Below are 15,389 nucleotides of genomic sequence, written 5' to 3' on the forward strand. Positions count from 1 at the left end.
AGCATCCTCTGTTGGAAGTTAAAGGAGGCTGCCAATATTGGTATTGAGACACATTTTCAGGAGTACTGCTCATCCTGGGATTCTACTCCCTGACAGTCCTGCTCCTAGAGACCAGTTGCACTGAAGAAAGGTTCAGGGGGGTGTGGGATATAAGGAGGTGAAAAAGTTTGAGGCATTGGGATCCAGAGACTAAAGCAAAGATAGTATTGCAGATTAAAAAAAAAAAAAAAAAGCCAAAATGTTAATTCAGCCTAATAGTTCTAGCAGCTGGCACTCTAATTTAGGTCCCTACCACATTTGTCTGTGCACTGAGTTAAAACAGGGTTCTCTTTCTTTAACCTCAGAGCAGGGATGGTTCCAAGTCAGAGCTGCCCCTCCATAACCCATGGCCCAAGGCTGAGCAGCGTTCCCAGGACCCGCAGAAGAGCTGTTCACATCTCCATTATGGAAGGTGAGCAAGAGCTCCAGATGCCTGTGGGGTTCCTCCATTGTGACTGGCTAAATCCCTCCTCAGGGACCTTAGAAAGAGGCTAATTTGCACTAGAGAAAGCAGCAAGTTTCTCTGAGGAAGGTTTTCCCCCAGGGGATGGGAACACCAACTGAGCAATCTACCTTGCTAATCTACAAGGTGAAGGGGAATCCCACCAGCCCGACCATGCTGAAGTCTGGGATGGAGGATCACAGGTCTGAGTGTTGGGTTACTTTATGTATGAATGTGGAATCTACCAGGTTCCATAGTTCTGAAATAGCTTTCCATCAAGAGGTTTTCATTTCTTTTCCAGATGTGATAAATCTTTACAGCTTAAGTAATCAAGGTGACTGAGGCGGTTAACCAAGAAATGAAAACTCTTGTTTCTGAAGCATTCCAGTAGCTACCACCACCTTCTACTTCATTTATAGAGACCCATCGTCTTGCTAAGGAGCTTGGGTGGTGCAGTGCCTAAGGCATTTGACTGCTAACCAGGAGGTTGGTAGTTCAAACCCACCAGCCACTCTGTGGAAGATGGGGCAATCTACTTCCATAAAGATTTACAACCCTGGAAACCCAATGGAGGTCACTATGAGTCAGAATGACTGGATGGCAGTGGGTGTGGTTTGGTTTGGTTTATCCTCTTGCTATCTAAACTCCTTACTATTGTCTCAGAAAACCCAATTCATTCCTTCTGTCTTCACTTCTTTCCTCCCTTTGGGGGAGGGAGAGGTGGAGAGTCTGTGTATCCTTAGAACTGGATACTCTCATAACAGAGGCCAAGACCTCTGTATTATTTGGGTATTTAATAAGTAGGCGATTCACTCTGAATATTGCTCTCTAGCAGTTATCAACCCAGCTTGCCCCATAGACTGAAAACAGGTGAAAGTTGAGTGCTTTTCCTCCAGAAGACCTCAGATCTCAAACAGCAGGAAATAGCAGCTCTGTCCTGGAATTAATGGGCTGGAGGGTAGGAAGAGTACCCTTTGCCATTTCTGTGAGAATGCTGCTTGTTAATGAAAATGAATTGATTAGATTAGAAAGGATCTCTCTATGCTCTTCTCCCAGAGGAGGACGTCTGGAATGTGTTTAGGATTTTATCATATGTTACATTTATCATGTTACATAGAGTCTGAGACTCTACGTCACTTGAGCAGGATATATATATAACTATAAAGTCTTAGGGCTGGGAACCCTGGTTGGGTTGTTTATTTGAGGGTCTTAGGAAGGAAGATTGGGCAATCTACTTCCATAGTGATACTGCCTCGGAAACCCAAGGAGGGGTCGTCGCTATGAGTCGGGTCCGACTTAACAGCACATAACAACAACAACAAGGTGCTTCATTTGTAGAACAGGGGCATCTTCCTTGCCTACCCCACAGTTTGTGAGAAACCTAATATATGCACAAGTATTTTAAAGTGATTAAGGCATTTACTAGGCAGGCAGCAGGCACAGTGCAAAGAACCCCAGTCAGTAAGTCAAAAAGAAAGGTGCAAACCCAAGCTCTGTGGCCGGTTGCTTCACTTCTCTGAGCCATTACCCCAGTGTGGGATGGAGTCTCAAAAGGGTGTGGAAGAACGCCTTATAAATGACTGTGCTTAGCCTCCTTAGACTGAGTTGGAGAACTAAGCATGGTTCGTGCTGTTCCTCTTCTTTTGGGATGTTCACCTCAGGAAGGTGGGAGAATTTCTTCTCCTCTTTTGAGGAAATATGACTTTCTCCCTTCTCTGTGGCCCTTTCTTCCTATCCATCTTAAAACTGAAGGCACCAGGTTCATCCCAAGCTCCTACAGAAAGTTGGGACAACTGTCCTTCCAGAGGAAAGACTAACCCCAAGTGAAGCCGGCATTAATGCAGGTGTAAAACAGGAGAGGAGCCTCACTCACTTCTGCTTCCTCAAATGTGGCAAGACCATCCAGTCACACAGCATTCTCACAAGAGGGAATGCTGAGGCTGTCAGTGTGGAGACAAAACTCATTTGGAGTAGCTGCCAAGTAGGGTTAGCAAAACAACTCAGAAGTGGGGACATCTGTCCTTGTGCCCCCAACAGTCTGAGGCAAGTTCAGTTCCCAACCTAGCCTTGCCTTTGCCTCCAGCCTCCTCCCCAAACTCACCTTCTCCCATTGCAGCAGCAGGCTCTTCAACATCCAAGATCCCAAAATATTCACACTTGATTGCAAAACACCAGGGGAAGGCACAATGGGTAGAGGCTGCTGTGGAAGCTATTAATGCCCCTAGGGCCAGCTGCATCTCCTCCAAATCTCAGCCTCACACAAATCCACGCTTGACAGATTATGGACACAGCAGGGACCCATGTATTTCTCACCAAGCCAACCTGCTCTTCACACCACATGTCCAAGGCTGCCTACAAATGAGCACAGCCTACCTTCCCCTCATGATGGCCTCCACCTTCTTGAGATGAAAACCTCAAAAGAGGGAAAGCAAAATCCATGCTTAGTTCTCATCTCAGTTAAAACAGGAGAAGCCAGGAGGCTAAATGCAATCAGATCTCAGTAACTGCAATACGTTGCATAGCCATTGCACTTGGTAGTTTTCAAGGCACTGTCCCCCACCCTTACTGAGACTCCATACCACAGTAGGGGCAATGGACTTAGAAAGGGTAAGCAAAGGCCCAGGACCTATTAGAGTCAGGAGTGAGTAGGTGTAAGAGCTAAGTGATCCAGCAGGATGAAATGCACAGGCTTTGGATGAGAGGCAGATGGAAGCTGGATACAGACTTACTAGCTAAGTTGGATGTGGAGGTGAAAAAAAAAAAGATTTTAGCAGTTAAATGGCTCAACCATTGCAAGGATTACCAGGTCTCTGGAAATAAAGAATTCCAGGAGGTGAGAGTTCAGATGCACCATTTCAAGGGGGTTTGGCCTGTAGGAGTTCATAGAAAACAAAGTTGATCCTAATTGTCCACCCCAACCAGGCATGATGGGGCTGTGAGGTATGTGTTAAGGGCTTAAAACAGAGGACACAACCAACCAGAACTCCAAGGGTCTTGTAGACATCTGAAAATGGTTCATCCCCCATCAGAGAGTGTCTTTCCCATAGTGTATATGGTCCATAAATTATTATCACATAAGCCATTTGATTTTTCTAGGGAGAAAGCTTTATTTGCTATTTCCAAAAACAATGGGAAAAAATGCATAAACATACCATTACAGTTTGAAAAGAACCATGTAATTGCAGTAAAGTGGGGCCCTTAAAAAAATGCTTATGCTTTGAGTTGGCACTACCCCTCACTCTTGGGGATGCCAAGATAACATATATTACCAGCATAGGCCTGACCCAGAAAGGACTCGCAGGTGTGTTGGTTTCTTTTGCCCACTGTACCCTGCTCCACCACTCAGTACCAGGGTGCTGACAGTGTGGGGTCTAGTGGAGGACAGTCACAGCCCATTTCCCACCGGAGCCACCTCAACTCAGTGTCACCTCCTCATACTTCAGAGCCACCCAGCCCAAAACTAGTGGTGACAGTGTAACTTCATTGGCACCAAGACCCAGCCTATACTATATGTGGCCTGAAAAAAAGCCCATGTCTTTGGGGCTTTCTGGGACATTCTTGATTACAACTACCCTGTGGGATTGTTTCTTGCCTTCTTTGTTCCTCACCCTCTGAGAGGTCTGGGCCCTTACAAGGGCCTCAGGGAAAGAGCTTCTGGCTGGGGAAGCATTGCTTTTTATGGCTCTGAGTGCTTCTGGCTAAATACAGCCTCCTGATAATGCCAGCCTTACAGAGCTGCTGCTCCTCTGCAGCTCAGGCTGCTCTGAGGCTCAGGAAGCCGGCTTCTCTCTCCAGCCGGAGGCTTGGCTAAGGGGCTGCTATGGCGTAAAATCAGCAAGAACCTTTTGTCCCTAGTTGGCTTTCTGTCCTTTCCCTCTTTACATCTCCCCTGCCTGGCTGGTTTTCATGAAGAGAACTGCATGCCTGAAGAAGTGTCTGCCTCCCAGGGTCACCATGGGGAAGAGTCTGATTAAGATTCACACCAGAGTCCGCGTTCAGCTCCGGGTGACCAATCACTGCTTTCGGCCCATGAGTGTGCGCATCCTGAGGATGGGGCCCCGGCTCCAGGGGAGGGTCCTGACTGCTGTGCCCCTCAGCCCTCTGGGAGCCACCTCTGGGCCAGGGAATCAGCTGGAACACCTCCAAGGTAAAAAGGACACTCATTTGTCTTGCTGTGCTACTCAGTCCAGATTCCACCCATGGCGCCCACTCCATCCATCCCAGAATAACAGGTTGGATGAAGGGGCAGGGCAGGTGGTAGTTTCTACAGTAGTGAAAACTAAGCTCTTTGTCTAGGACTAACCTGGCATGGGAATCATAACCTTACAGGGGACATCTTTTGTTGAGAACAGAATTAACGTTTGCTGAGTATTTTGTCAAGAACTCTACTAGAAGCACCTACATATCCATTATCTTATTAACTGAGAGCACCAACAATCCACAATATAATGTGACATCTGGTGTCCCTCTGACTTGTTTTCTGATGTCACAGCCTCTGCCTTGCTCCTTCTCCAGCAAGCTTAGGGCTTAATTATAGGCCAAGCCTACAATTCAGACTTGCTTTGAAGCAGCTACTGGCAGCTAAGTTGGTCAGATTTTGGAAGATCTGGGCAGTCAGAACTGTCCTTGTGATGGGACAGGCCCTTGGAAGAGTATCAAGTGCCCTGTGCAGTGGGTTCCAGGGGAAAGGGTAACTAGAGGAGTATCTGGGTAGGGAGCCCAGCCAGCAACACACTGCAATCAAGGCCTCAAGGTTCTGGTTTATCAGTGACTCATAACACACTCCAAGTTACAATCACATTGCATGTACAAATAAGACCATTAGAAAGAACTACTGGACAAAATTAAAAGGTCAGAGGAATATCAAAAGCTCTAGGAAAAGGGGCAGGAGCTCTTCATGTTGTTTCACAACAGTTCTCTTGAGCAATTAGAACTGAATCTTAGACAGGTGCAGGCTGTTGACTTAATAAATCCTGGCCCATTGCTCCAATCCCCCAAATCCAATTACATGGTCAGCAGCACCATGAAATGGAAGGAGGCTTGTGTTCTGGCTTTTGCTTTGCCATTACCAACCAACCGTATGACTTTAGGCAAGTTGCATAACCTCTCGCTCTACTTCATGGAGTGGGTGAAAGATAAACTGAAGGTGCTTTAGAACGTTTAAAACCCTACACAAGTTTAAAATTTGAGCACAGAGGCACCCGGCAAACAGAATACAGCTAGGACCATGTGGAGCTTCTCTGAGAGCTGTGGCAAATACCCTAATGACAAGGCTACAGAGTATAAGCAGAGAGCAGGCCCTGCCTCACCTCTCCTCCTCCTCACTCATACCCATTGTTCATACCCAATTCTCAGGGTGCACCCCTCTGGTGCAGTACCTTAACTGTGCCTGTGCTGAGATGGCTGGCCCCACTAGGCTGCTGGGACAGGCTGCCTGGGTGCATATGGCCACCCCACAAGGGAGCCAAAAGCATGTGACACTTTGGAAAGGTTACTGATGCCTTTTTAAGACTTTTGGGCTTGTGGAGCTAGCCCTGAAAATGAATAAAGGTGAATAGTGCTAAGCTCCCTGATCAGCCCTAGTTAGGCCAATGCTTTACCACAGTTGAGAATCTGGTTTAGTCAGGCATGTTAAGAGCTTTCAGAGCAACATAAGGGGGGCCAGCTCTTCATGTCTTGGGCTACAGAGGCAGGGAGAGCCACTCTGGCACCACAGAGATGGCCATGAGTGGGAAGTGCTGACGCTAAAGCTGAAACCAGAAGCCCTTTCCTTGAGAGCTCTCTGACATGGGCCACACTCAGAGCCTGTGAGCCCAAGTCCTCTAACCTGGCCGGCTGCTGTTGAGCGTGACCAGCTCCTGTTTGTCCCCTTCATACCTTAAACTTTGTGAGGGCTCTGGAAAAAAAAATTCTTTCCATTTGAGAAAGAAAAAAGATGAATGGGTAGCTTTAGGGGCCAGAAGACCCTAGCAAATGTAGGCAACGCCCCCCCCCCCCCTTTCTACCTAGATCAAAGTTCTTCTCAGAGGCTGTGCTGAGCTCTGGAGGGCCTCAAGATACAGAGCTGTTCCCTGTCACTTTATTCTAGATGCAGCAAGGGACCCTGCTCATTCAAAGGTGTAAAGAAAGGGGCTGGCCAGGAACTACCCCTTCTCCACCTGGAAGCATTTAGGAAAGGCAGATTGAGTTTTCTCCATCCCAGTGTCAGGGCAGCTGGACGTGGGAGGCAGAAGAGACTGAGAGCAATTACAGAAATCCAATAGATGACCTCACGAGCTTGAGGACCTGCATTCAGAATTGGTACAAGGACACTGTGCCCTAGAAGTTAGTGTTCAATGAAACTCAAATAAACAAAACACATTCCCCTTGTCCCCATTCTTACTTCTCAGGGCCCTAAGCCCATGAGGCAGACCTGAGCCCCCTGAACTGTGGCCCTAGCTCTGGATCAGAGACAAGCTGACATTTCAATTCTCTTCCAAAACCAGAAAGAAAGAAAAAAAAAAAAAAACTCTTCCAAGCAGGGACACTTTGATTTCTGCTGCTTCTCTTGTCCTATTTATGATACAACAAAATGGAGTGCAGTGGGCACTGCTGCTGGTCATGTGAGGGGTGGAGGGGGGCTGCTTCTTTAGATTCAGGAACCGAATAAAACAATGGGCGCTATCTCCACGAAACAGCAAAGTGTGCACTGTGACATGAAAAACCTACCCATGTTCCTTTTGCTTCTACAGGTCTAGAGTCCCTCCGGGACAGTGCCCATTCCACCCCAGTGCGCTCCTCTTCCCATGGGGACACCTTCCTGCCTCACGTGAGAAGCAGCCGGGCAGACAGCAATGAGCGAGTGGCTGTGATTGCAGATGAGGCCTACAGCCCTGCAGACAGTGTGCTGCCCACCCCTGTGGCCGAACACAGCCTGGAGCTGATGCTGCTTTCCCGGCAGATCAATGGGGCCACCTGCAGCATTGAAGAAGAGAAGGAGTCTGAGGCCAGCACCCCAACTGCTGCAGAGGTGGAGGCCCTTGGGGGAGAGCTGAGGGTCCTGTGTCACGGGCATGGCAGGCCAGAGGAGGAACAGGTGAATAAGTTTGTTTTAAGTGTCCTCCGTTTGCTCCTTGTGACCATGGGACTCCTCTTTGTTTTGCTCCTCCTCCTGATCATCCTCACCGAGTCTGACCTTGACATTGCCTTTTTCCGAGATATCCGCCAGACCCCCGAGTTTGAACAATTCCACTATCAATACTTTTGTCCCCTCAGGCGATGGTTTGCCTGCAAAATCCGCTCAGTGGTGAGCCTGCTCATTGACACCTGAGAAGGCATGACTCCTCCCAATAACTAGCCAGGTGGACCAAGGAGAGCCCGGCTACCCATTCCCAGCAAAGGGACCCATCGCGGAACCATCGGCACATATACCAAGTCCTCCTCTCATGACTCAAAGTCCACTGCAGCCTAGGAGGGTTGTTTCCCAGAAGAAGAAAGGGATAGGCTCGTGCCCTGTCTAAACAAACTGGGAAAACTCATTTTCTTCAGAGGTTCTTTCAAGAAAGGCTCACCGACTCTTTCTCATCCTTCCAATTTACAGGATTGTTTTTGGTTCTGAATTTTGATTTTTCATAGATGTGTATTATTTTGAAAGTATCAAATAAAGATAATTTATTTTACTATTACTGATTATCGCAGTAGTGTCACCTAGTAGGCGGGACACTAGTTGAAGACTAGAAGTGGTTGTCTTCTGTGTTCTGCAGGAGCTTTCCTACTGGTGCTACTGGATTCCAGTAGACTCGTCACTGCAGCCTCAGCGGGACAGGCCAGGGGTCTGAACAATGGGGACTGTTTAAGTTTTCTTGACAGGCAGAACTTTTTAAAAAGTAAACATCCATGTAGAATGATTAAATGAAAAGTTGCTTCTTATGATGGTCTGAGTTGGATTTTCTTTTCCTTTTGTTTTTTCAAATCTGAGCAGAGTGGGCATCTGAAGGGACCACGGCTACAGCAGCAGCAGCAGCAGCAGGGGTGGGGTAAGTCTGTCCCCTTAGATTAGAGCCTAGTGGGCATCACCATGAGTTTTGTATAATGAACTTAGCCTTCTGTGGGGTTTTTTTTTTCCCTGAAGAACCTCAAGATTCTTATAGTGCTTCAGTGGCGTTACGTGAATTCAGTGGTGCCAGAGGTAGTACTGTCAGAAATGTTGGACAACGTAGAGTTAACAGAAACCAGAGCTAAATTACCGGAGAGACTGTTGAGATTCAGACAGCAGTACTTATTTTGTACACACCAAAAAAAAAAAAGACTATTTCAATTTATATTTTAACAACAAAATGTTATTTTCTTATCAATTCATATTTTGTTTTTACTTTATGGATTAAGAAAATAGAACCTGATGAACTAAACGATGCAAGAAAGAAACCCATCCTGAAAATGAAAAGCTTCAAAAACACAATTTCAACACAAGATCAACAAACAGCCTTGGAAGGGACCAGGAAAAGAATCTCTTTAGGATTTTTAAGAGATGTCTACAAGAGAAAGACGCTGAAGGTGGCAAAGAGATCAACACTTAGATGTAGAAATACTGCCCCCTAGGGTCCACCTCTGCACCCCGAAAACACATTCTAGCCTAGGGAAGCACCTGCCATCCTGCAGAGGGAAGCCCTGGAAGCAGGCAGAAGCCTGTGCATGTGAAGGGTGAGTAGGAGGTCTGAGCTCCAAGCTCGGCAACTCTTAAAACCACTCACAAGATCTTGTTTTCATCTCAGGGAGAGATTTCTAAATCATCTGGGGCATGAGGACTTATATTTAAGGACTATCAGTAGACATATTCCTGAGACCCACACAACAGTGGAGCACTGCTGACACCTTCTGATGGTGGACAGCCCTATGCAGAACAGAATGAGTCATTTATAGATTTGACCTCCCCAGTTCGTCCCAAGATAGTAGATCTGTACCCATGTTTAGAATACAACAGCTGTGGGATAAATGTTTTTTTGTGTGTGTAGGGAGGGAGAAGGGTTAATTGCGTAATTTTAAAGAAAGATACCCTTTTATCTAGACCAGGGGTTGGCTTATTTCTGCAAAGTGCCAGAGAGTAAATTTTTTTTTTAATTTTGACTTTGTGGGCCATACCTTGTCACAGCTACTCAAGTCTGCCGTTGTAGCACAAAAGCAGCCATCGACAATAAACAAATGAGCATGGCTGTGTTCCAATAAGTTTATTTACAAAAACAGACAGTGAGCTGAATTTGGCCCACAGATCATAATTTGCCAACCTCAATCTAGACAATGTAATAGAGAGAGGGTCAGCTCTGCTCCAATTCCTGACAGGTGTTAAAAGATCTAGGACCACTTCCCAGTGGAGGCACTGGGGTTGCTTGTTTAAAGGGTGCTCGAACAACCAACCAGCAAAGAGATGGCTGAAGCCAGGATGAGCAAGATCAAATACTGGAATGCTAAAAATGCACTGGAATTTAAGAATGAAAGAGGGCCTCTCTGATCATTTCCATACCAGCAACAATTTGGGCAGAGTTACAAACATATATTTCCCAAGTGACAAGACAAACTTGAGGGAGAGCCTGGTAAAAATTAGGAATCACTTAAAACTAACTAGTCACTGCCACTTGTCATCTACATAGGAAAGGCTTTATTCAGTACAAGACTAAAGTGAAAAGTGGACTCACAGATGAAAAAGCTGTCAGGAGACAGGGGGCTGGTTTTGACCTGGATATCTAGTGTCTTATGCAACATAGCAGATTACCTTTTAGTGTAGTGTTCCTACCTCAGTCTGTAGAATATGGTGTTTCTATGCAGTGAGTAATAGCCTCAACTCTGACCTTTCATGTTCACACTAAAGAAAGATGCAGTGTTCCATTTCCTGATATGTTACTTGTGTCTAGAGTTCTTATAACAGTATGACAGTCCATTCCACTTCCAACAGCTGAATTTTGCTCTCTGAACAGAAACTTTGGGGTTATGTGTTTTTTTTCCAGGGCTAATCTCAGAAAATATGGATAGAAGTTTCCTTCCGTTTGCTTTTCAAATAGTGCTTGAATAACAAACCTCCTTTTGTTGGAGACTAGTCTTTTCTGGAATCTCCCACCAGTTAAAATCATTTGAGTTTTTAGCCTGGTTTTACTGTGTTCCACCGTGTCTCTTGTTTTCTCTCAAAATTAGTTTGATCTCCCTGTAGAAAAAGCAATGGTTTCCGCAGCTTCATCTATCAAAGGAAATAAACTCTTACTAAAGAATAGTATACTGCATCTTTAAGCAGTAGAGGGTAAACTACCTACAAATGTGAATTTCTTAGTTTCATTAAAAAATATATAGTTGTTAACCTTTTGTGTGCCAAAAATTCTAAGTTACATTTTCCTTCAAAGCAATGTACTTTTTTCTACATATGCAGTATGTAGTTAGCATAAAATCATTGGTGCCATGAAGATTATTTTTAAACTTAAATAAATATTTAAATACCATGGAAAAGAGTGGGCTCTTTGTTTACTTACAGCCTGTCTTGGTTTTTCCCTTTTAAAGTTACCAACACAAGGATTAAAAGATGGCAGTGGGATTACACAGCTGACTGCTGTTCAGGGCTAAGATCATTTAACATAAGCATTCTGTTTATATCCTCTATTTCCCTTCTCCTTCCCACCAAAATAAATGCTATTAGGAACTGAGAAGATGTAAGTATGGAATAATTTTAGAGATGTAGTGGACCTCATTTCCTGATGAAGAAAGTTAAGTCATTTTCTGAAGTTACCCAATTAGTCTTAGAGCTCACACTTGAATCTAGATGGTCCAGCTTCTAGTCCAGTGTTACTGAAACCTGGAGCAAGAGAACAGAAAACACTTCCTTTGAAGGAAATACAATGACACCACCAATAAACTTCATGTTTATAATTTATAAAATATATTCCTCTAACATTATCTTAACTATGTAAACATTACTCTGTGGCCACAGAACTAGTAATAATAAAAAGTAAAACTAGGAGCCTGATGCTAAATTATCTAATCTTCCTGTTTTCGATTCTACCAGCCCTTTAAGCCATTCTGCTACCAGTCATCTTCCCAAAGCACCAGTTAGGGTATGTCACTCACCTCAAAACAGTAAGTGGTTCCTCTTACTTATAAAATGGCATCCAGAGCCCTGTCACCAGTGGAGTGCTTCACTTTTTTTTTTTTGGTGACAAAATCTTTGCTGGAAGTGATCTGATGAGTGAAAATCGTAAGAACTGCTGGACTTCAATGGTCCCACATGACCCTCCAGACTTCCAAAAGCCTCCCTTCCCACTAACATCTAACCGAGAACTCACCTGCGCACACCCTCTTCTTTAGGGCTCCAGCATGTACCCCCTTGCTTTCGGTTTCTCAGTCACAACAAAGCCCCTCTGTACCTGACCACACTTTTGGTTTTAGTAACATCACCTACAACTTGCTAAGTGGACTAAAATAGGTAAAACATTTCCTCTTGCACACTTTCTATTTTGGAAGGTTTTACTCCTCAGCTGTATATAACTGCTAAATATATCTCTTCACAAAATTCCCACCTTTTCATTTGAAAATCCAAACATCGATATTGTCTTGGAACTAAAGCTGTGCCAGACTCTCACTCTTTACTGACCAGCAATACCATACCAAAATCAAACAAAGAGACTAAAGACAGAAGGGAACAGTCTAACAAAAAGACACCTAAGTGTCTGGAATCTGATCAGTTAGAGAGCATGTATGCCTTCCTTCTGGGTTTGACAGAGAAGCATGGGTGTCTGTTTCTCTCCCATGTTCGGTGTGCTTGGCTGAAAGGATTTCAATCTTTGTATCCACAGCCCTAAAGCTTCCTGCTTTCCTGGAGAACTGCCTTTGCAAAGTCTTCTCTTTGGAAAGGAAACTCAAAAGGCCAGAATACTAAAATAGGATTTAAGCAACTAAGATTCTATTGATTTCTAATTATTTACACTCTCTCCTAGTCTGACCAAGTCTCTGTCCACCCAAAATGAGAACGATCTCCTTCCTCCTTAAAGTCATGTTAAAAATGTGGGAGGGGAGGAGAGGGAACCCTGCAAAAATAAATTAAAAAAAAAAAAAAAATGTCATGTTTAAAAATAAAAAGGCTAGGCATCTCAAAATGTGAGTGACCAGTATGGCAGCATTGAGGATGAGAAAGACATAGAGAGGTACATGGGAGGTACAGACAACAAATATGAACCGTTTTGCACATACAGTACTGCGTTGTCAGTGAAGGCAAACATGGGTATATGGATGGGTATATGGATGGACAGATGGGTGGACAGGCTAAACGATTAGGTATGTCTATGAAATGGGGAGGGTATCCAAGAACATATATTGGGTTGGCAGACAATGGTCCTATAAGTTTATGTGAATGATCAGAATCCCCAGGTGTATAGTAGAGTTGACAAGGGGAAGGTTGTGGTCACTGCTTGGTCACAGCCAGCTACCCAGAGGGACTGAGTAGTTGAACCTGTGGCCTTGGGACCATAGTCGCAGGGGACATCAAGCTCAATTGGCATAACATACTATACAAAACACTGTTCCACCTCCTACTTAAAAGCTAACAAGCTGCCATCTAGAGGCAACGATGGGTCTCTCCTCGTCCAGAGCAAGGAAGAATGAAGAAAACCAAAATTCATGGAGACAATTAGTCCTAGCAACTGGTACAGCACGCAATCTGCAGCCTATACAACTATGAGACCAGAAGAACTAGATGGTGCCTGGCTACCACTGTCATCCACTTGGAAGGGGATCTATGTAGGAGGAGATCCTTGATAGAGAGGGAGAACAATGTGGAACAAAACTCAAAATCATTTGTAGGGGGAAAAAGAAAGGGGGTTAGTGACCAGGTTTGCTGGTTCAATAGAGCCTGGTGGAACCACTGAGACTATGGCCCCTAGCTGCCCTTCAGGTCTGGAATTGAACCCACACCTGTGGTGTCCAGCCAAACAAAAGACAGGCATATGAGTTGAACATTTACCTCAAGAAGATATACTCCTTGGAGAGAACAATCATGGGAGAAAGAAGGGCTGCTTATGCACAGGGAGACAGCTCAGGGGGCAGGAGTGTATGGAGGGATGGACACTGGGAAGAGGTAACTATGGGGAGGAAGTGGGAGGGGAGCTGTTGCATTGTGGTAAACTGTGGTCAATGACATGAGACAAAGTATATATGAACTGCTGTATGGAAAGTGAATTTGCTCTGTAAATCTTCACCCAAATCACAATTAAAAAAAAAAAAAAAAAAAAGGGCTAGGCATCTCAAAGAAAATAACTCAACTGGAATTCAGAGATTATGTGCTTAAGAAATATGATAAAGGCCAAACTTACAAAAAAGGTTTCCCAAAAGGGAGGGAACTATGACAATACATGCGGTTTCCCAAAAGGGAGGGAACTATGACAATACATGCATAATCACAGAAGCCACACAGCTGTAAAGGAGTCTCTGGGAAAAAGTACCTTTCACTACAGATCACAGTTAAGAATGTCTTAAGGGAGATAATTTTCCTTTATTGCGCTTTCTAGATTTAAATAATTACTCCGTAATTATTTAAGCTTATCACTGAGAAAGCAAGTCCCGCCTCACTCTTTCTTGTATGGCCTCAGGAAGATATGAACTCTATTAAGTGGAACTGGATATTAATAACACAGTTTATGAAGCTACAACAGAAAAAAAACACAGAAGTGAGTAACCTCAAGCATTTGCTAAAGTTTACTGCAGAAGCCAGGCAATTACTGCCAAGTAGTCAAAGCTTAAATAATTTGATTAAAAATAATTTTCAGCATCTGGGGAAAAAAAAAAAATCCCACTGAACTAGCCACCCTAGAACCTGTGAGATTAAGAGCTGTAGAAAAGGGGAACCAAAACCAAACCAAATTCACTGCCATCGAGTCGATTCCTATTCATAGCAACTCCTATTGGGTTTTCAAGGCTGTAAATCTTTGCAGAAGCAGACTGCCTCATCTTTCTTCTATGGAGCGGCTGGTAGGTTCAAACTACCAACCTTTTAGTTAGCCAAATACCTTAACCAGCAGACCTCCTTAGAAAAGGGAAAAGGAGCCTAAAGGCTTCCCTTGATGTTTCCTGCACAGTTTAAATATAACTCAACCTCACTCAGCTTTATTTTCCACTTCATTAATGTTTCCATCTCACTTACAAATTCCTGTACTCATACCACCCAGAAAATAAAGAATTCCTATTCCTTATTAAAAAAAAAAAAAAAGCAGCAGCAGCAGCCCTGTTGGCATGAGTTAAGCTCTTGCCTGCTAACAGAAAGACTGCCAGTTCAAACCTGTCCAATGGTTTCAAAAGAGAAAGACCTGGCGATCTTCTCCTGTAAAGATGATAGCCTAGAAACCCTATGGGGCAGTTCTTCTCTGTTACGTGGGGTTGCTATGAGTAAGAATCGACTCGACGGCATCCAACAACAAAACAAATTCCTTATAAACACCTACAGCTTAGTAAAAAAATAAGCCTTCAAAATATTGTATCACAAAGAAAGAAATTGTTTAGAAAATTGTTCCCCAAGGAAATCACAGTATCACTTTATTTTTGTGATATATAATTATAATAGTTCCTCTTAAAATTCATACATATTGCCAGAGCTATTTATAAGTCTTTCAAATAGTAGCTTAGCAGTGACCAATACTGAAAAAAGTTGGATAGGTAACCTCAGTCAAGAGATGTAGCGGAGCCCCTTCCCAACAACAAACATACATAGTCAAAACACTGTAACTTCTACAAATTGCTCAATGAATAAATGCCCAAAGTCATGAACATTTCATAACATGTTGCCAAATTATAAGAATGAAGGTATTCACTTAAGCTATTGAATCTCCTCTGGAGAGTTTAAAGAAAGACAGCAAAGGCAATCTGGGACATTGTTAAGACAGAGCAGCTTTCCCTTCTTTAATGGTGA

At 44.1% G+C, this 15,389-nt stretch overlaps 1 protein-coding gene across 1 annotated transcript in view; it reads left to right on the plus strand.

The window, feature by feature from the left end:
• The window catches only part of FRMD5 (FERM domain containing 5), a 382,954-nt gene extending 375,164 nt beyond the window's left edge, over nt 1-7,790 (plus strand). Inside the window, exons 13-14 of the mRNA XM_007935243.2 lie at nt 345-451; nt 7,213-7,790. Of these exons, the coding sequence (XP_007933434.1) occupies nt 345-451; nt 7,213-7,790 (685 nt within the window). The remainder of the gene's footprint in view (nt 1-344; nt 452-7,212) is intronic.
• Nucleotides 7,791-15,389: the final 7,599 nt, after the last annotated feature.

This window comes from Orycteropus afer, unplaced genomic scaffold (genome assembly GCF_000298275.1).
Source record: "Orycteropus afer afer isolate SDZICR_OR568_19922 unplaced genomic scaffold, OryAfe1.0 scaffold00026, whole genome shotgun sequence".
Classification (NCBI taxonomy): domain Eukaryota; kingdom Metazoa; phylum Chordata; class Mammalia; order Tubulidentata; family Orycteropodidae; genus Orycteropus; species Orycteropus afer.